The following is a 21,841-nucleotide window of genomic DNA, read 5'->3' as shown; positions in this document are numbered from 1 at the left end:
ATATGCCACAGGAGAACCGGCGGTAAAAAAAAAAGCTGCACACACAGATGAAAGCGGTAAACTGGTAAATAAGTAACCCAGCCCCATATCTGAGACCGGAATTATGCATTAGATATGGAAAAAACAAATACACGATTCATTGTTTTACCTGACAGAGAGGTTTTTAACTTGAATTTTATTTACTGTCTGTAATTATTGTTTATTCATCTACAATAGCCCGCAAGTGCATTCACTTCTTTTATCGACAAGGAATAATAAGAGACGTTCACAACTGTTCCACATATGTCATTAGATACATGTTTCAGTATCTTGTGTATAATGATTACTATGTGATGTTATGCAGCCCTGTCTAGAGAATTCACCTGGGACCTTCTTTTTAACACCTGTTAATGCCCCCTAATCAATCACTGCTGCGATAAGCCGGGTTATAGCCTGGTCTACCCCGGTCACAGCTCAGTGGAAAAAAAATACCCATTTCAACCTGCACTGGACCCAGTTTGCTGGCGCGTCGACCCAGGTCAAGGTACGGTATGAAAGCACCAAAGCTTATACCCCGGGTTGACCAACACAACAATTTGACCCAGGTTATAAAAAGGGTTAAACCTGGGTAGCCTTCTGTATAATGGGTGACCCTGGTATAATGTGAAAGCGCCGGACCAGGGTTGGTGCCATATCGGACCTGGTATTGAGATCCCGGGTCCAACTCGGCATTGCGATAAGAAATGGAGTATTAGGTTGTACTGTAAACCAGTGATGTGGTTCTCGTTGAATGTCTTTGAAGATCAGTATCACGGGCGCCTGGAGATGATGTAATTTTCAAGCTTGAACAAAGGGAACACGCACCAAAACCCAGGACCAACCTCCGGTATAAAGAGTGACACAGCTAGAAACTGGGCAAAACTATGCCGGTTAGACTGGGGGGGGGGGGGGTTAGTAGAAAAGGGGTCCCTCTGTAGATATTGGGGCACTACAGTTACAATCAGGCCAATCAGCTCCTACCTGTGAAGTTACAGGCTTGGTTTGAAAAATGACAGGTAGGAGCTGACCACTTTAACACTTCACCGAGTTTAATAAATCTACCCCTGACTGACGGATTGACACTTCTGTTAGACAGGTGTATTCTCATACATTTACTATGTGATAAGAGGCCGCAGCCAACCAATCACGGGACATATTTACCCCACACCTTCCTTTGCAGAGGGTAATATAATCCCTGATATGATTGAAGCCCTCCAGTACACCGTTTCCTGCCCCTTTCCCTGTCAATCAGCTCTTTGTGCCTGCAAATATAAAGTAATGGCAAGGGACAGCCACCGCAACAAAACTATAGTGAAAAAAAATAATTATTCTGCCAATTCTGATTATTTATGTATCAGATTTATTATAGTCCTGTCATTGTGTATAACGGAAATATATATAATAAATAGTGTATGTGTAGTGTAATATAGTTATGAAAGAAGTGCCCTATTGACACACAGTATAAGTGGGAAGGTGGGGCCGCAGTTACCTGCAGTGTACATCACGCTGTGTATGAACAGTGACCATGCGGATTCCTCAAGGAAATGCTGGACAATCAAATGATCTAAACAATGTCCTTCATCACAGTCTGCCCTCATCATCAATATGTCTCTCTCATTGATAACAATTACTGCCGTCACCACATGCTCACGCGCCATCTCGGCCTATTGTATGATGTGAGAGCTCCGCGTTGTATGGTGAATTTCATATCACTATGACAAATGCATATTTCATAAAGCACTTTGGGCACGTGGGGCTCAGGCACCAAGTCTGTACATCAATCATGACACGTCAGCCCGAATGTGAGCTTCTGTGACCAAGGAGCTCGCTTACAAAACAAAAATATTTCCAAAGGTCCAACAAGCCCTTTATTAATGACTTCATCTATTGGGAAAATGCCCCCCAAAAAAGGGGGGACTCAATATTCCGGACTTCAGGAGTCGGTGCAGGCTGGAGACGTTAGCAGCACACTGCAGATTATTGCACCATTCCCCCCTCCCTCTATCACTCTGGCTGTATCGGAGTTTTAAAAAAAATGAACATCTTGCTCACCTCGGGGGTAAGAAAAATCTATTAAAAGAAAATAAAAACAGCTATTTCCAATCCCCCCCCCCCCCTTGCCCTCCCCCGCAACCTCCTTACTATCTGAAACATTGTGATTCTGCAGGGATTTTATCAGCAGGAATTGATCTGCTTGTGGATTCCTGGGGCTCTTTTGAGGTCTGAATTATACCAGTATTGACAAAGCCTGAAAAAGATAAATAATTTAAGACCTACATCTTGTATCACATTCAGTGCACGCTCTGTCCAGGCTCTGTTCTATCAGTCTTAACCTTTAGCTTCACTCTTTGGTTCTAAACAAATTAAGACACATTATTTAGCTTCAAAATTTAAAGCCGTACTTGTGTGTGCAACACTTGTCTGGCGGTGCTTCTAGGCCAAGTGTCAGGTGCATTCTGGGAAAGGCTAACATCATTTGCCATTTCCTTGAAGCCCGGCAAATACTGTACCTTTCCTCATGTCCAAATACCACATCACCTGGGCAGTGTGAATTTTCCTGCCTTCACTCATTCATGACATCTTCTGCTAATTAGTCCAATCACCTGGCCGAACATTGAACTTGGAATTAGTAAGTCACATACTGTAATTGTTACATTAATATAAAGAAGCAAGAGTATCTCCAAAGTGTATGCAGGGTTATACTGTAGGTCTTATGTATTGGCATAGTTGACTGTAAAATGACGTAATTATTTGTGCATTAAATTACTCCTACAATTATAACTGCTAGATTAGCACGTCCTATTGTTACCCATTACCTATAGCACGGATAGCCAATCCTTCGAAATCATAGAAAATTGGGCTAAAATCGCATAGTGTATGGGGTCCTTTAGTATCCAATCCCATGCTTTAGAGTTTGTTTATTTATTTAGCAATCTGTGATGTGTGACAGTGTCAAAAGCCTTACTAAAGTCTAGATAAGCTATATATACTACGGTCCCTTCTTTATCTATTACTTTAGTCACCCAGTCAAATAAGACAATACTATTTGCTTGACATGATCTCCCCAGAGTAAACCCATGCTGTTTGGGAACCAGTGACATCACAGAGAAAGCAGCCTATAAATGCACTAGGAACCAGTGACATACCAGTGACATCACTACAGCATGTTCATTCACTATAAAAATGTGACCTTACTGAGAATGAGGATATCAATTCACTAGAAACCAGTGATATCACTGCAAACGCAGTTAATTGATTCAACATGAACCAGTGACATCACTAAGGATGGGGGTAGTAAAGGTGAAAATGCCGCCATTCTCTTCAAATCACGTTTTCTTAGTTTTGCCGACATTCTTATATGTACAATACTAAGCTCCTGAATGTGATACATTGGGTTATGTTACCCAATAGAACCCTTTGCCTGCCTTCTGAGGAGGATTCAATCAGACACATTCTATTCCAGGTGCCACTCAAGGCATCCTGAAATATGGGCGTAGGTTCTGCATGCAAAGCAACCATGATGCCCCTTTGACCTTTCACCCTGGACAATGGCACCAACAGTCCAGTGCATTTTACTTTATTTCCTCATATACAGTATTAACATTTCAGGGTTTGTGCTGAATCATCCAGTAAAACCCTATACATTTATAGATGCTTTTCCACATCATCTGTTGCCTGTGTATTATCCAGGAACAAGAAGCTGTTTTGACAACAATACTTGTGTATTGTTCCCCTGAGGACAAGAAATAATTATGTGGTATAGTTTCCAGCAGCTGAAGTCTGTCTGTGGTAAAACTGCCGCTACCTGCAACCGGGACGATGCCAGATAGTGTTCATGTCTGCTTCCATCTGACACTAATGTATTCTGATACTAACCGCACCATATTGTACACTATCGACGACTGGCCCTGTTTTACTGACAACTTAAAATGAGGGGATGTCAAGACGCTGCACCTCACACGTCCCTCCGTTTTGTAAGGTCACCGTTGGATAATTCAGCTTTTCTCTCATGACAAGGCTTAGTGACTGTTTTGCATATTGTAATGTAACCTCTGACCTTTGACTGATTACTCCCTAGTGCCGCCGCTCGTGTAATGCACCGTTACGCACCAGCAGGAATTGCTGACCGGGTTATCATAATGATGTCCTCACCCTATTCACAATAATCAGCAAATCAAAATGTAATTACCGCAAAGTAAAGTAAAATGTAATCACCTCCAGTCTTTTCAGTGTAAACAATTCAGGAACTATTACTAAAATAAAATAAGTATTAAAATAAAAAAATTTAATTATGTAGAAGCAATATAAACGATGCGGAATTTGGCGATTATTCAGACCTGGTCACTTCTCTGCTAATTTTCCCAACACACTCACCATCGATGTTCAGTCTGTGCGGAACCCAGGACCTCCTCAGTCGGTGAGCTGACGTCACACAACCTCCCTGAAAACGCTTAGTCGCGACTGACACTCCCAGAAATGTTACCACCCACAAATGCGGCTTCTTGTCAATCAACTTGCGAATGGCTAGCATCCAAAAAAAGATGATTTTTTTTTTCAGAATGGCCTCGCACATGCATACCATGGGCCACATGCATTCGCAGTCGTTCAATAATCCTCCATACTGCAAAATCACAGGTCTAAGATCAGATCTGAATAACCCCCTTTATTTGCAATATTAAAAACATATCAGCCATAATGGCCCATACCCACTTGCCTATGCCGGTGGCGGAGGGGGCGGGGTTAACAATGGCCTCTCTCATTGACGACAGAGCAGGTTGTTAACTACGCGCTGAAGCATGCATCATCTGTCGGGCAGAGCGTATAATGAACAACATTGCTCAGAACGGCCAAAAGTAGTGATATCGCTCATTATATCGCCCAGTGTATATGGGGCTTAAGCGTGTTAAAAGACGGCCTGCACTACCTCCAGGTCAAAAATGTCAAGGTAAATATAGGTCCAGATTGAGGGTCATATGGGTTTTGGATGACAGAAAAATCAAGTGCTCATACCTCCTAACTGTCCCGATTTTTGCAGGAACATCCCGTTTTTTGGGGGGACATTCCAAACTAGCCATGCCCCCACAGCGACGAAAACTGGGGTATGTCCTCGCGGGAATATGCCACGCCCCGTGTTGCTAGGCCACACCCTCAAAACTTCAGGTGTGTCAAGCCGATCAGATGTTGGGAGGGATGCATTACTGCGTGGGTGTGGCTAGAGCTGTGTGGGTGTGGCCAGTGCCATGTAGGAAAGTAGAGAAATTACAGTAATTTGTTATGATTTTTGACAGCCCACATGGCTAACTGGGCGGATGGTCACCATAATGTTGACATGGTGTAGGGCCTATTTTAATGTAGAGGCCTGGAGTCCCATTGTTAATCTCACAATGGATAAACTGTCACTAAGGTATGGGAAGGTGTGAGGAAAAAGCAGTAATACGTAGCTCTTTCACCATGCCACCCAGCCGCTCTGCCTGTCGATCTTCCTGATGTGCCACCCTTGGTCTTCCTGGTACAGCAACATGGGTACAGTAATTCAACTATAATAATAATGGGTGAAAGACAAACCCTTGTGTTATACAGTATATTAACACACCCACTGCTGGTAAGTGTGTCCTCACACCTAGTTATAGATCACCCAGGGATTAAATCAGGAGACTCCTGACATCCTAAGGGCAATTAAAGGGTGCGATGCCACATTGCCACAGCATTTTAACACTGGCAACGGTACATTACCTGAATTCGCACCGTTCATGGGGTGAAATCAGCCCCACTTCGCACAAAAGTGTTTGGAGCCCTATAGAGCAGCGAACACTTGTGCAAATCTCAACTGCCGTAAAGTGTACCCGCTGCCATGGTGGCTCGCACCCGCAAATTAATAGGATTAACCAACTACTTCCTGTGAACCACTGATGAGACCCCGCCCCTTTTAGGGGGCTGACGCTGCTTCTCCGCGCCAGAGTCTTGAGTCATTGAACCAGTATGCTGATGGGCATGCAGTTGCAGTGTGGAGACACGGGGCAGTGCCACCTGTAACAGGTGGAGAAATGGGTCATTATCACAACACATGTTAAATCGACATGAATTGGGTGGAGCGCAGAAGGTCGACACTTGAAATAGGTCGACATGGCTAAGTTCGACAGGTTGGGAGGTCAAAACATGCATTAAGTCGGCAATGGCTAGGTCAACAGTCAAAGGTGCCAGCTGATAGTAGATACACACCTGGAAAACAGACACAACACGCATGTGAGTTTGCTGCCACATACACCAAACAGTGCCTTCCTGCCAATCTCTATGATAATAGTCTATGTGCCAGCCTGATCGTACAGCGATGTGGCACACAGTCTACCGATAAAATCGCCCACTTGTGTGAGCAACAACAATTGCAAGAAAACATCATTTATGCTGTAACAATTGATAATGATGAGCTGCTTATACAGAAGACAGGAAACATCGCTAGTGACCCATAGGAGCGCGCATCACTAGTGACCCACAGGAGCGCACATCGCTAGAGACCCATAGGAGCGCGCATCACTGGTGACCCATAGGAGCGCGCATCGCTGGTGACCCATAGGAGCGTGCATCGCTAGTGACCCATAGGAGCGCGCATCGCTAGTGACCCATAGGAGCGCGCATCGCTGGTGACCCATAGGAGCGAGCATCGCTAGTGACCCATAGGAGCGCGCATCGCTGGTGACCCATAGGAGCGCGCATCGCTAGTGACCCATAGGAGCGTGCATCGCTAGTGATCCATAGGAGCGCGCATCGCTAGTGACCCACAGGAGGGCGCATCGCTAGTGACCCATAGGAGCGCGCATCGCTAGTGACCCACAGGAGGGCGCATCGCTAGTGACCCATAGGAGCGCGCATCGCTAGTGACCCATAGGAGAGCGCATCGCTAGTGACCCATAGGAGCGCGCATCGCTAGTGACCCATAGGAGCGTGCATCGCTAGTGATCCATAGGAGCGCGCATCGCTAGTGACCCACAGGAGCGCGCATCGCTAGTGACCCATAGGAGCGCATCGCTAGTGACCCATAGGAGCGCATCGCTAGTGATCCATAGGAGCGCACATCGCTAGTGACCCATAGAGCGCGCATCGCTAGTGACCCATAGGAGCGCATCGCTAGTGATCCATAGGAGCGTGCATCGCTAGTGATCCATAGGAGCGCGCATCGCTAGTGACCCATAGGAGCGTGCATCGCTAGTGATCCATAGGAGCGCGCATCGCTAGTGACCCACAGGAGCGCGCATCGCTAGTGACGGATAGGAACGCGCATCGCTAGTGACCCATAGAGCGCGCATCGCTAGTGACCCATAGGAGCGCGCATCGCTGGTGACCCATAGGAGCGCGCATCGCTGGTGACCCATAGGAGTGCGCATCGCTGGTGACCCATAGGAGCGTGCATCGCTAGTGACCCATAGCAGCGCGCATCGCTAGTGACCCACAGAAGCGCGCATCGCTAGTGACCCATAGGAGCGCGCATCGCTAGTGACCCATAGGAGCGCGCATCGCTAGTGACCCATAGGAGCGCGCATCGCTGGTGACCCATAGGAGCGCGCATCGCTGGTGACCCATAGGAGCGCGCATCGCTACTGACCCATAGGAGCGCGCATCGCTGGTGACCCACAGGAGCGCGCATCGCTAGTGACCCATAGGAGCGCGCATCGCTGGTGACCCATAGGAGCGCGCATCGCTAGTGACCCATAGGAGCGCGCATCGCTAGTAATACTATGGGGGTTATTCTAGTTCACTCTTTCTGACAAAATCCTTCTTAGATGGACAAAACCATGTGCACTGCAGGTGGGGCAGATGTTACTTGTGCAGAGAGAATTAGATTTGGGTGGGGTTTTACTTCAAAGTGAGATCTATATTGCAGTGTAAAAATAAAGCAGTCAGTATTTACCCTGCACAGAAACAAAATAACTCACCCAAATCTAATTCTCTCTGCACATTTTACATTTGCCCCCCTGCAGTGCACATGGTTTTGTCCATCTAAGAAGGATTTTGTCAGAAAGAGTGAACTAGAATAAGGCCCATAGTGCACACACACAAAGATTTGAAGAATTTATCATAATGAATGGTCGTTATTGCCAAATTTGTTTACAATGTGGTCTAGTGTGTACCCGGCATTTGGCATCAGACATGTACCCTGGAAATTTACTAAGATGGGAATTCTATTTCACATGGGATGTTGCTACGGGCAACCAATCTACTTATTTAGCACCTCCTAGAAGATAATGGGGGAAATGTAATAGGATGAGAGAATCAGAAAGTGAGAGATTTGGTGAGAAATCTCCAGTTTTTTTAAAGTGGCAATCATTTACACTGCAAGATCAGTTTGGTTTGGAAGTGTAAATGATTGCCGCTTTAAAAAACTGGAGATTTCTTAACAACTCTCTCACTTTCTGAATCTCTCATCCTATTACATTTCACCCACTCTATGGTATCTGATTCCTATTTTAGTAAATTTCCCTTAAAGACTCTAAACACAGCTCAAACACTTGGAATGTCCCTCGGTGGCTTCCGTCACTACATGGCTGTATAAAAGTAGCAGCAACAGCAGAGATGACTTCATTCCCATACACACGTCGCGATTTGGGGTTATGTACTAAGCGGTCTAACTAGATTGAATAGAATGTAAGCTTAGATCGCTATGTACAGGGTATAACGATGGCGATGCGTGGTCCCGCGCGTCACCATCACCCGCAGGGATAGACACAGTGCATGCACTGTCTGTCCTGCTGAGCTGGCAGCGTGTTACCTATTAGCATACACCTCCCAGAGATAGTTAGATTGTCCTATTGATCTCCCCCTAGCACCTGTATCATCCCTCTGGAGCCGAAGCTTACCTTACCAACCAAGCAGAATACTTAGCTACAGTATAATGAACTATATACAGAATTGGACTAAATCCATCCACTTGACCTGCATAGTTTTTGTAATATGGTTTTTCTATGCTGACCCAAACAATGGACAGTTATGTCTTCACATTGTCAATACCAAAGTAAATGGTAATCCTATGACCACTTATTTCTAGATTACCAGTTATTTCAGGATTCTTATATACGGGAAGGCTAAATATTTTTACATATGAGTTACTGCAGGCATTCATCAATTTGGGGCACGCATTACAATAGAAAGTACAGAAAGACTACAAAGACTGTGCAGTAAAAAATGAATGGGCTCAAATATCCCTGATATTCAGAATCCTGCATAGGATATGATTGACATGGGGGGGAAGCATCGCCAGGTTTATGTTCCAGCACAAGTCCTAGGCTGGATACACACTACACAGATATCTCCGCCTGCTGGAGTGGCCGATCCTGGTACGCCTACACACTTGCCAATCAGCTGCTCACTGGGATATGGTTGTTAGGTCGACATGCATCAAGGTCAACATGTCTGAAGGTCAACAAGGTCATTAGGTTGACATGTGCATTAGGTCGACACGGGCTAGGTTGACAGTGAAAAGGTGTCGACATGGGGTTTTTCACTTTTTTTTTCTTGAGCTGTCATTTCTTGAGGTGGTATTTCATGCCCTAATATCCACTACGGCGTGGAGGCACTGTGTCCGAAGCATGGTGAGCGCAGGGCTACGTTCCGGTGTCCGTGTCGACTGTGTCGGCATTTGGCACAAATAAAAAGGTGCCCATATCAAACTAATGCATGTGTTGACCTAACCCCATATCGTCCTTGATGCATGTTGACCTATAGTGGTCGACCCGATGCATGTCACCCTTTGTGCTGTCAACCCTATGACCCCTGCTCACTATAAGCAGGATGTACCAAGCATTTGCCGGCAGCCGTGGTGAATGATTACCGTATAGAAGCCCATAACCTTCTATATCGCCAGCTACAGCCAAAGTTGGGCTTTGGTACATTCAGATTAGTGCATTCACATTAACCCCAAATCGCCTATTATACAGGGGGTGACCCATGTTTAACCCTTCTTATAACCCCGGCCAAATTGCTGTGTTGGTTGAACAGATCTGATACCCAGAAATTATTCAGGTCTGAGGTAGAGATGGGCAAAACAGGTCACTAACGAGAGCTGGGATCGAGCAGATCAGCCCGTGAAAAGAAACGGATCTTTTAGGCAGCACATCGGTTCACTTTGAAAGAAGGGGGAATTTGATAATAATGTAATTTGTTTTACAATCATTTATTGCCATTTTTTTTTTACTTTTTTTTTTTTTTTAAACAGTGAGCTGAACAAATAAGAACATACATGACTGAGTAAAACTGATCGATGGCTGGGTGCAGAATCGCCATCGATGACAATCATAGCCAGCAGCAGCCTTGTTATTCTTTCTTTTACTTACAATAGCTGCACTGTACTCAGTCTCCGGAGTTAGTACATCTCAGCTGCCACAGGTGGCAGTGCTGAGCTCAGGCAAATGCATTGTAATGAAAAACGAAACTGAAAGTAAAAGAACGACGGTTCACCTTTTTGGGATCGGCGGCTCCCTCAGTCTTTTATGGGATCCGTTCAAAAGACCCGCTTCGTTCGAGAATGACCCATCTCTTGTCTGAGGTGCAATGTGAAAGGGGTATAATATACATTTTGACATAAGACGAGATGCTGCTCAGGTTTGATACCTGTAATAGCAGGCGACTGGCACTCAGTTACAGATGAAGGGCCATCGCAGCGCCGGGTAAGTCCTGGCTTACTCTGTGCTGCAAACAGAGGGGAAAACCGTTATATGGTGAGTGATTGCTGTTCTCCGAAGATTCGCAGCCCAATGAGCAGGCCTGAATTAGGCCTTGAGGTAAAATACAAGTTACTGCCTTACTGGATGTACCCAATATGGAGATCTAGATATAAAGTCAGTCTACTGTAATTTACAATGTATCCAAATATAGAATGTAAGCTCTCACGAGCAGGGCCCTCTCCCCCGTGTGTTTTGCCCTCTTAGACTGTTGTCTATTCCTTAAGGTGCCCATACACTAGTAACATTTATCTTCAGATCTGGCTGGTTAGAACAAAAACATGGTTATGGATGAATGACAGTTTGTCAGTTTTCCAGCATTTCCAAGCAAATGGTCAACGGTCATTTGCTCTCATCCATAACCATGTTTTTGTTCCAACCAGCCAGATCTGAATATAAATCTGCATGTGTATGGCCACCTTAACTCCCTACAACATCACCAAACCAGCCAGTGGTGTAACTAGCCCAAACCAGCCAGTGGTGTAACTAGCCCCCCCCCCCCCGCGCTGCTGACAGTGGGGGGCGGGGCTAAACATCACCAAACCAGCCAGTGGTGTAACTAGCAAGGGTGCAGGGGATGCAGCTTGCGTTGGGTTTCTAGGGCCCACAGCTCCCCATGCACCCAGTTACACTGTACTGAATGCAGAACATCGGTACTTTTCTCTATGACGCCACAATCACAGCCACTGGGTAACCGTATTTGAGTCTGGGAATGGTTAAATACAAGACCTATTTTAATTGCACTACTTGGCCAACTTCAATGATTAATGGAGCAACACATACTGTGAATTTGGCATAATACATTATCAATCTGCCAAATTGGCAGCTGAATTCCTGCGATCTTATTTTTACTTGTATGAATTGAACATTGTGGGTTTAGGATTACAGCTCCAAGTGTGTGTACATAACCCAGACATAAACATATATTTACCTTACACGATACCTCCCAACTTTGTGCTTTGATGTGGGCTGAATGCACATCCCTGTCACTGAGGCAGAGGAGTAGGTGCCACTACCCCATTCATTTTCAATGGGCTCTCCATCCGCTTATCTCCCCGCAGCTTAGCCCCGACACCCGCTGCTGACAGTTCACAATTGTCAGCAGGAGGCACAGTGCCTGCTGCCTCCCCACCGTGTCCCACACACAGAAATCATTAAAAAAAACAAATAATATATATATATATATATATATATTGTGCACATGTACTACTGTTTGGTTGTACCCTGACGACGAGCCAAGGCTCGAAACACTGTGTTGGTGCATACACCTGATTCTGCAATAAAGCAGTACTTTGAAAACACAGTATAATCTATATATATATGACTAGTGTCTGTGTGTCACCGAAACACTGCCATCTGTTGGCAGCAAGTGAAACTGCATGTCTTTCTCTCTCTCACAGAGGCAATCGTGTACAATTAGCTGCCTTACTAGCTTTCGAAGCATTTGCTTTGGGCGAGCTTACTAGTATGTGTTATAAAAAGGGATTTTTGTAAGAACTTACCGTTCGGATGGCTTTCTGTGAGTCCATCCTGGTGACACAGCTCAACCATGGGATGTAGTTGGGTCCTATGTCTTTAAGGGGCAGGCTCCCCCCTGCTGCATACCAGAAGACCTCAGTTCAACTTCAAGAGCCCAATAGGATACAGTACATTACTTTAACAGAACATGAACAGGTGTAAATACTTACTGAGCGTAAGGGAGGGATCGCTGTGTCACCAGGATGGAATCACAGAAAAGGATCAAAGCCGTAAGTTCTTACAAAAATCCCTTTTTCTCTATCGTCCATCCTGGTGACACAGCTCAACCATGGGACGTTTATGAGCCGATCCTTAGCAAAGGTACGCTCAGGTCCACAGCTCCTATGACTGCTTGGCCAAATGAAGCATCCTCTGACGTGAACTCATGTACAATCTTGTAAAGGTGTGAACAGATGACCAGTGGCAACCCTGCATAACTGCTCCGCCAAAGCCCTGTGACACACAGCCCAAGAGGAAGCAACTGGTCTCGTGGTATTAACCCTAGCCGGAACTGGTCTACCGACCTTCGTGTAGGCGAATGCAATCACCGACCTCAACCATCTAGTAATAATTTGTTTAGAGGCCGGCCACCCTTTCTTATGTACATCATGAAGAACCAGTAGTGCATCTGTCTTACGAAACGGCTTAACTCTCTCCAAGTACACGCATAAAACGCGAACCACATCTAACCGTGACAACCTGTCCCTATTCCTAGCCTCCTCGGGAGGACTAAACACCAAGAGTACAATCTCCTGGTTCAAATGAAAATCTGAGACCACTTTTTAGGTAAAAACTTGGGGACCGTCCGTAAAACGGCCCTATCGTCATGAAAAACCAAGATAAGGCCCCCAACTCTGAAACTCTCCTAGCCGAAGCAATTGCCAGCAAGAAAACTAGGTTCCACGTGAGAAACTTGATATCCGCAGACCTCATTGGTTCAAAGAGTGACATTTGCAAAACCGAAAGTACCAGGGATAAGTCCCACGGTGCCACCGGTTGACGATAAGGAGACTTAGTACGCACCCCTCCCCCTGCAAGGTCTGCACCTCCAGAAGACGAGCCACTCCTTGTCTGAAAGAAAATAGATAAGGCAGATAGCTGTACCTTTAAAGACTTAAGGCTCAGCCCGGCCAAAAATCCATCCTGTAGGAAATCCAAAAGTCTAGCAAGCTTAAACCTCAAAGTATGAACCTTCTGTCGTTCACACCATTTGACATATAACTTCTAGACCCTATGTTAGTTTGCTGAAGAAAGTGGTTTCCTAGCCTTTAGCATAGTGTGAATGACCGCATCTGAAAACCCTTCTTTTTTAACAGGGTGGCTTCAAAAGCTAGGGTGTCAAATTTAGCCGCACTAGGGTCCTGATTGTAAGAACGGACCTTGTCTTAGTAGATATGGATGCAATGGGAGCCGCCAAGATGGTGCTATCCTCCAAAACGGTGCTTTACAGATTTTCCTCTACCAGAGGCAAATTTAACTCTGCAAGATTGTCCCCAACATCACCCCCCCCCCCCCCAATTCTCCCATTTAAATGCTAATGCCTCCAGTCATTTTTTGGACTCACTGTTAGCCTCCCAAGCCTTGAGCCATAACGCTCTTCTAGCAGTGACCATGGTAGCTGATACCTTTGACGCCATTATGGCGCCCTCCTGCCCCGTTTCACACATAAATTCGGCTGCACGCTTCAGTTTCTCAACTAAAGCACAAAACTCAGAGTCTGGCTGAAGTTCCGCACACGATGCATCCGCCCAAACAATCATGGCCTTAGATACCCAGTTTGAAGCAATCACTGGGCGTAAAACAAACCCCACCCCTTCAAGGTGGCTGTAAGGTACCCCTCTATCTTTTTATCAACCGGATCCTTAAATGCTGCTCCCCCCTGTATACTATGGGGATTATTCTGGTTGATTTGCAAGGTTGCGAATTTGCAGCCTTGCAAGGCCAGCAGACGCCGCCCTGCGAATGCCCATATGCACGCCCCCCACTCGCACGCCGTGTTCGGGGGGGGGGGGGGGGGAATGAATGTTTGCAGGCTGTGGGGGAACACAAACATCATGGTCACCGACCATGGAATGATGTGGAAGGCACACACACATCTAAGTTTACTCTCAGGTAACCTTAGATCTGCGTGGACATTCGGTGATGTCAGCTGCTCTCCCCCAGTGCCCATGTCACCAGGCGATTTCCATTGAAACACCCAGGGTTTTCATGCCCAACGCCCATGAAACGCTGGGTGTTCGAATGGGCACAACTATCCGCCGCCGCACCACGCCCCCCCCCCTCCCCGCAATCTTGGGTGCGTCCCCATGGAAATTCGGCATTGATGCGAGGGTGAGGGGCAGGGTTGCTGACATCAGCCGCCCACCCACCTGTACAGGGAGCCTGCAGATCTAAGACACCATACAGTAGTCTTAGATCTGCTAGATCTGTTAAAAATTAATTTGATTCAATAATCGGTGACCATCGAATGATTTTGTCCCTGCACACAAGGCTGCAAATGGATGTTTAGGCTAAATATCCATTCACATGTGTGGCTGTGGGGAAATCGCCATGAGAGTGCGGGGGGGGGGGGGGGGGGGGGGGGGGAGACGGTTGTGCGGGCAGCGTTCAGAGGACCCACAAAGTTGCGAAAATGTGTGTGTATACTATATGTGTGTTGCAGGGGTGTGTGTATGCTATGTGTTGCAGAGGTTTGTGTATACACTGTGTGTTGCAGAGGTTTGTGTATACACTGTGTGTTGCAGGAGTGTGTGAATACACTGTGTGTTGCAGGTGTGTGAATATATATACAGTATACTATGTGTGTTTAATATATCTGTGTTGCAGGGGTGTTTGTATGCTACGTGTTGCAGGAATGTGTGTATACAGTATACTATGTGTGTATATACTATATGTGCGTTGCAGGAGTGTGTGTGTATGCTATGTGTTGCAGAGGTTTGTGTATACACTGTGTGTTGCAGGAGTGTGTGAATACTATATGTGTGTTGCAGAGGTGTGTGTATTACAGTGTGTAGCAGGAGTGTGTGTGTATACTATATGTATGTGTGTTGCAGGAGTGTGTCTGTATGCTATGTGTTGCAGAGGTGTGTGTATACAGTGTGTGTATACAGTATACTATAGGTGTGTGTATACTATATGTGTGTTGCAGGAGTGTGTGTGTGTGTGTGTGTATGCTATGTGTTGCAGAGGTGTTTGTATACAGTGTGTGTATACAGTATACTATATGTGTGTTGCAGAGGTGTGTGTATACTATATGTATGTGTATATACAGTGTGTAGCAGGAGTGTGTGTATAGTGTGTGTGTATACTATATATGTATATGTGTTGCAGGAGTGTGTGTATATAGTTTTTGTGTATACAGTGTGTGTAGCAGGTGTGTATACAGTGTGTGTATTGAGTATAGTGTGTATATACAGTGTGTGTATAGTATGTGTATACAGTATACTTGGTGTGTATATACTACATGTGTGTTGCAGAGGTGTATATACAGTGTGTGTAGCAGGTGTATATACAGTGTGTGTATACTGTATGTGTATGTACAGAGTGAGTTAAGTGTGTATATACAGTGTGTGTATAGTGTGTGTGTGTGTATACAGTATACTTGGTGTGTATATACTATATGTGTGTTGCAGAGGTGTATACACAGTGTGTATATACAGTGTGTGTATAGTGTGTGTGTGTGTGTGTGTGTATACAGTATACTTGGTGTGTATATACTATATGTGTGTTGCAGAGGTGTATATACAGTGTGTGTGTGTGTGTGTGTGTGTGTGTGTGTGTGTGTGTGTGTGTATATACAGTATACTTGGTGTGTATATACTATATGTGTGTTGCAGAGGTGTATATACAGTGTGTGTAGCAGGTGTATATACAGTGTGTGTATAGTGTGTGTGTGTGTGTGTGTGTGTGTGTGTGTGTGTGTGTGTGTGTAGAGAGGGCATTGCAGCGTACACCCCGTCACCAGTTGCAGCCCCAGCAGTCAGTGGTAGCAGCAGCCGCTCAGTAGGAGGATGGTGTGAGTGCAGCAGCCCCTCTGTCTCTGTGTCTCTCTGTCTCTGTGTCTCTGTCTCTGTCTCTTTCCCTCTCTCCTTCTGTTCTGTCTCCCTCTGTCTCTCTGTCTGTCCCTCTCTCTCCTCCTCTCTCCGTCTGTCCCCCCACCCCCCTCTTCCCCGGGTCTCTGTGCCGGATGGTGTGCGGGGCTCCCCGGGCAGGGGATGTGATCTGCCCGGGCTCAGTCACTCAGCGGTCGCCGCAATGATCAGGATCTTCCCGGACTTCAGTGTGCAGGTGACGGCGGCTCCGGGGTCTGGCGGGGCTCCTCCCGAGCCCGGGGCGGCCAGGAGCGGGGGAGCCAACGGGAGCCACCCGCACAATGTGTCCGGGGTCAGCTCCTACCAGCAGCGGTGAGTGTGTGGGCACAGAGCTGGCACAGAGCTGGCACAGTTCATGTGATTATTATTATTATTATGTGCTGGTGGTGGGTCCGGGGCTCTGCCAGGTAACTGCATGGCATAACATGTCACTGTGTGCACCCCCCATGCAGCATGCTGGCATACACAGTGCTCACTGCCATTCCTTAGGCAGCCTCCTACTGACAGCTCCTGTGCAGCCTCACCAGCCTGGGCATGGCAGGCACTTGGCTATGGTGAGTTATTGGGGGGTGCACATGGAAGATCTGGGGGACAATGGTCACATACATTTATTATGGCCAGCAAAAAGATTTGCAGAAAACTAAGTACATTGCCAGTGACAGGGTAGGGTACCCTGATGGCATGGCAGGACCAGGTACCCTGATGGCATGGCAGGACCGGGTACCCTGAAGGCATGGCAGGACCTGGTAACCTCATGGCATTACCGGGTACCCTGATGGCATGGCAAGACTGGGTATCCTGATGGCATGGCAGGACCGGGTACCCTCATGGCATGGCAGGACTGGGTACCCTCATGGCATGGCAGGACCTGGTACCCTCATGGCATGGCATTACCGGGTACCCTGATGGCATGGCAGGTCTGGGTATCCTGATGGCATGGCAGGACCACTGTAGGGAATCATTGTACAATATAGGAGAATTGTGGCTGCAGGAGGGGATGGCAAATGTCACATCACTTCTGTGAGTGAGAACCACAGTAATAATAATGATGATGCTGTTCTCTTGGCAGGTGCATATACAGGATTTACTTGGTTATAAAACATTGAAGTTTGCCTGGGATAGCAATGGGATATATGGGCACTGATGATCTATGGGGTTGGCATTTGGAAAAGGAGATGTGTAAAAGTTGTTTTGTGTACATTGGATAAAGGATGTGTGACTGTAATGTATAACTGCATATATGTATATATATATAGATATACACACACACACACACACACACACACACACACACACACACACACACACACACACACACACACACACACAATCTGTGTGTGTTTACAGCTCTCTCTATATCTACTGTATGCTTTGGGGTAGTGTATATATATATATATATATATCTATATAGATATATCTATATAGATATATCTATATAGATAGATAGATATATATATATATATATAGCTATATATATATATATATATATATATATATATAAATATATATATCTGTATATATATATATATATATATATATATATATTATGTGCAATACATCTATCTTTCTTCACATACACATATATGGATAGTATGGGTGTAAATCCTTATTAGTAAAACGTGTGAAGAGTGGCATTTAATGTGTAGGGATGTTGGCATAATGAATATTTCTGATGGGGATTTGTCTGCATTACAACCAACGCTTTCCCTTCTCTTAGTAATAAAGTAGCAGTTTCCTGGTCCTGTTGGATGCCTCCAGCCAGTGTCTGCAATGAGTCTTTCTCTAGCAGTAAATCTCTTGGTTGGAGGAGTTTTAATTTTCACCTGTAATGCAAACTAGGTGACTATATTGTGATAGATGCCTGGATATTATTCTGAGTCCAGCTACAGAATGATGTCATGTTAAGTTGGGTACTTGCATGTGCTTTGTATGCAGGTAAAATAAGTATAAGTGTACTTTTTATTTACATACCCTTTACCCATCACCCTATGTCTGTCACTGTCTGTGTGCCAGTCTATATGGTTGTGCCTGTGACATTATTATAAAGTCTGGGACAGCTGTAGGTCACTTTGTAAATGTTCCTATTTAATACATGTGGCTTGTTCCATTATAACACATGTAGCTCATCGTCCAGATCACTTATGTGGAAGATGTAGGATTCTGCCCGTATACAAGCTCCATGTGTCTCCATTTGTGAATGTAAAAGATGCCTATTTAAAGAGCGTGCTATGGTAGGCATTGACATTATATATATATATATATATATATATATATATATATAATAATCTACATAAACATAAAGTTTGTCACATGATCATTTAAATGACCTTTCATCACTTGAGTGAGTTCTAGAGTAAATGTTTAGTTATTTTTCTTATTAAATCCGGTATTTTTTTTAAAAATTATTTCATACCGTTTGAAAAATGTGTCAGCAGCGATTGTAAATAGCACGGTACTGAAATAAAACATGATAAGAATAGTATTGTTACCATTCTACATGTAATGAAGGATAAACATGTGCTCGCTGCTTATTATATGTACAAAATCTACATACATTCTATAATCGCTTTGCAATTTGCATTACAGGTATGTGACGAACAAAACATAGAAGTTAGGATAAAATATTGTTAATACATAGGTGCATTAGATTTACTCTGGTGTTTGTGTTGAACGCACACACACACACACATATATATATATATATATTATATACAGTATAATGCACACATGCACACATATACAGAATCACATGGGTCTTTGAACTGTGTTTTTCCCCTGTGAGCCCTGGCTCCCCATTTCTATGTGATTCCTAGTTGTTGCCTATTATGAGCAATTTCTAAGGCATTGTGAGTATCTCTCCATCCCAATCTGTGGATGTGATTGAAGCTCTAATACTTTGCAAGCCGTGTCCTTCAGAGGTGGATGAGAATTGGAAATCAGCAGGGGTTAATCATATTCCTCTCTCTCCCCGCACCTTGTTTATCAGAACATATGGAAATGGCCTGTCAGTCCCCAAAGTGCTAGGGATCAGTCACAGGATTGGGACGAGAGAAGGAGGGGGGAGCAGAGGTCAGGCAGAAAAGACAATGAGACATTGATTTCAACGCAGAGCTTGCAATCGAACACAACATTGCATCCCACTAAACACCGAAAAAACACACAACATAACACGCAATGTCACAACACTAGACAACGCTACACAATACAATATACCTAAATGTATGCTATCCAGCACATTTATTTTTGTCCTATAAGATGGTTTCCTGTAGCGTTTGCCACTGGGGCGCAATCAGGAACCCCCCCAAATCAGATCCCATGCATCATTTTTAAATATGTTTTCTATACTTTCTCTATATGTTTTTTTTTTGTTTGTAAATAACAACGAAGCACCAAACCCTGCTGCGATTTTATAATGAAACCTTGCAGAATTAACCCTTTCACAGACAGAGCTGTGCTTCGCAGTTTCTATATTATATATAAGTGGTAAAAAACATACACATGACATATTTTATGTCACCGCTTTCCTCTAAGTAACTTTCATTCTGTCACTGTGCGTTTGTGCATCGAGCTTATGTTACAGGTTTACAGGAATTCCTATAGCTAAGTCTTCTCTACACCATCACTGCAGCATCTTTTCAAGGAAAAATAGCAATACTCTTTTTTTTTTGCTAACGCTGATTACAGAAGCGATCGTAATCCTGATTACATTAACCCCTTTATCGCCTACAGAGATAGGATCACAAAGTGGGAAAAGAGGTTGTTGAATATTAAAGAAAAGCGGGCAAATCTTGTGCATTTACAGCTGGTAAATTGAAATTCTTTATAAAGGTTGAGGCTTGGAGATTTTGTGCGTTGTACAAAGATGCGTTTCCTACGTATGTGCACCCATTTTATCTATAGAGGTAGAATAAGGAAGGAAAGTATTTTTTTCTTTTTAAATATTTGATTGTGTAATTACTGATGCTCATTGTTTTACCAACACATTAGACAATTTTTTGACTGATTGTCAACACAGAGATCCCCTAATATGTTTGGTGTTACACTTTACACCTTGTTTTCTCGCTTCCTGCTTTAAGGGTTTCGTCAGATTTGCAATTATATAGTGAATCACGGCACTTGTATTAAACAATATTATTATACTATACAGCAGGCTAAACTGTTATATATTTCCTATCCTTGAATGTCAGAGAAGCCTTGTTTATTCAGATACGTATTTCCTGAAAGCCTTCCGGTCACTGATCTAGTCAGAGTGTTAAAAAAAATCATTCAAAAGTTGTTCAGTGCATGCTGCCATACTGAATAACCTCCCCTGTAAGCAGTGTTACATGGTATGAGAACATATTTACCTCTTTATTTCATACTGTGTAACTGAAAGAACAGTTTTCCTTACTCTAAGAGGCACTGTAATGGCAGCTGTTGAATTGGTACAATAGCCATAGGTCTGTATAAAAAAACCTATAACTTACCAGCAGGATAAGATGTCTCTTGTAAGAAGTTTCAGAATGAGTGTTTTTATATTTTGGGTTTTGATCTATTTTATAAACTGATTTATCTTCTTGGAGAGAAAATTAACATATTTCCTAAAATGATGCATTAATTATCTATTAGTACAACTTCCCAGTTAATAGTTAATATTTAAACTCATTCTTCCTGCATTGTTTTACAGTGTGCGTGCGTTGGTGTATATACTATACTGTATATATATACATATATATATATATATATATATATATGGTGCAGTCAGACCGGCACTCTCCCTTTGGTTGGTGATGACCTGGGTGCCCTTGAAAAAGGGGCTCATCGCGCCGAAACGACGGTTTGACAATAAATGCTGCCTTTTTTCACTCCGTGATTGGGAACTGACATTATATATATATATATATATATATATATATATATATACACACACACACATTTTCGTTTTTACATCTTGCCGCTCCAAATTTGGGGTTTTGGGAGTACAGTAAGTAACATTTCTTCTTTTGCTGGAAAAGAAAAGAGAATTGTAAGCATCATCCACTATAATTTTTCACTCTTTTTTTTAATTTTCTTAATTTCATACTTAGACATTAAACATTCTAATAACACCAATTTATGAACAACCGTGTAACCGTCCTCGTCACCTGGGAAGAATTCAGTGGAGCGAAGTAACCCGTCGCTGGGAGTTGGAGTTACGGGGGGGCGATGTGCGCTCACTGTATACTGTATATCTTATTTATTATTTACTCTAAGATCAATATATGGCTCTTTTTTTATGTGCAAATGGGAAGATCAATGCGTTAGGTAATTATACTTTTTATAAACCTAATATTTTTTAACTTTGCGGTTATAATGTTCGAGACGTTGTGATATTTGATAGAGTGGCCATCCCGGGAAATGAAGATAATAATTGTAGCCGTCATAGCGGTATGCCCTACTGTAGTATACAGAAGTAATATAAACTGCTTACAAAAGGAACATATATAGGCAATGCTTAATATATATATATATATATATTTATATATA

At 44.0% G+C, this 21,841-nt stretch overlaps 1 protein-coding gene across 10 annotated transcripts in view; it reads left to right on the top strand.

The window, feature by feature from the left end:
* The first annotated feature begins 16,218 nt into the window (after nucleotides 1-16,218).
* Nucleotides 16,219-21,841, top strand: part of NPAS3 (neuronal PAS domain protein 3) — a 380,993-nt gene continuing 375,370 nt past the window's right edge. For 6 of the 10 annotated variants that reach the window (XM_083167037.1, XM_083167041.1, XM_083167036.1 and 3 more), the window contains exon 1: nucleotides 16,219-16,648. In XM_083167037.1, the coding sequence (XP_083023163.1) occupies nucleotides 16,500-16,648 (149 nt within the window). In that variant the 5' untranslated portion in view covers nucleotides 16,219-16,499. Of the gene's footprint in view, nucleotides 16,649-16,813; nucleotides 16,891-21,841 lie in introns of those variants that run through there. The other 4 variants (XM_083167035.1, XM_083167043.1, XM_083167042.1 and 1 more) reach the window with 4 other exon arrangements.

This window comes from Crinia signifera, chromosome 12 (genome assembly GCF_055691185.1).
Source record: "Crinia signifera chromosome 12, ASM5569118v1, whole genome shotgun sequence".
In the NCBI taxonomy this organism is placed as follows: Eukaryota; Metazoa; Chordata; class Amphibia; order Anura; family Myobatrachidae; genus Crinia; species Crinia signifera.
This window is presented reverse-complemented; position numbering and strand designations above follow the sequence as displayed.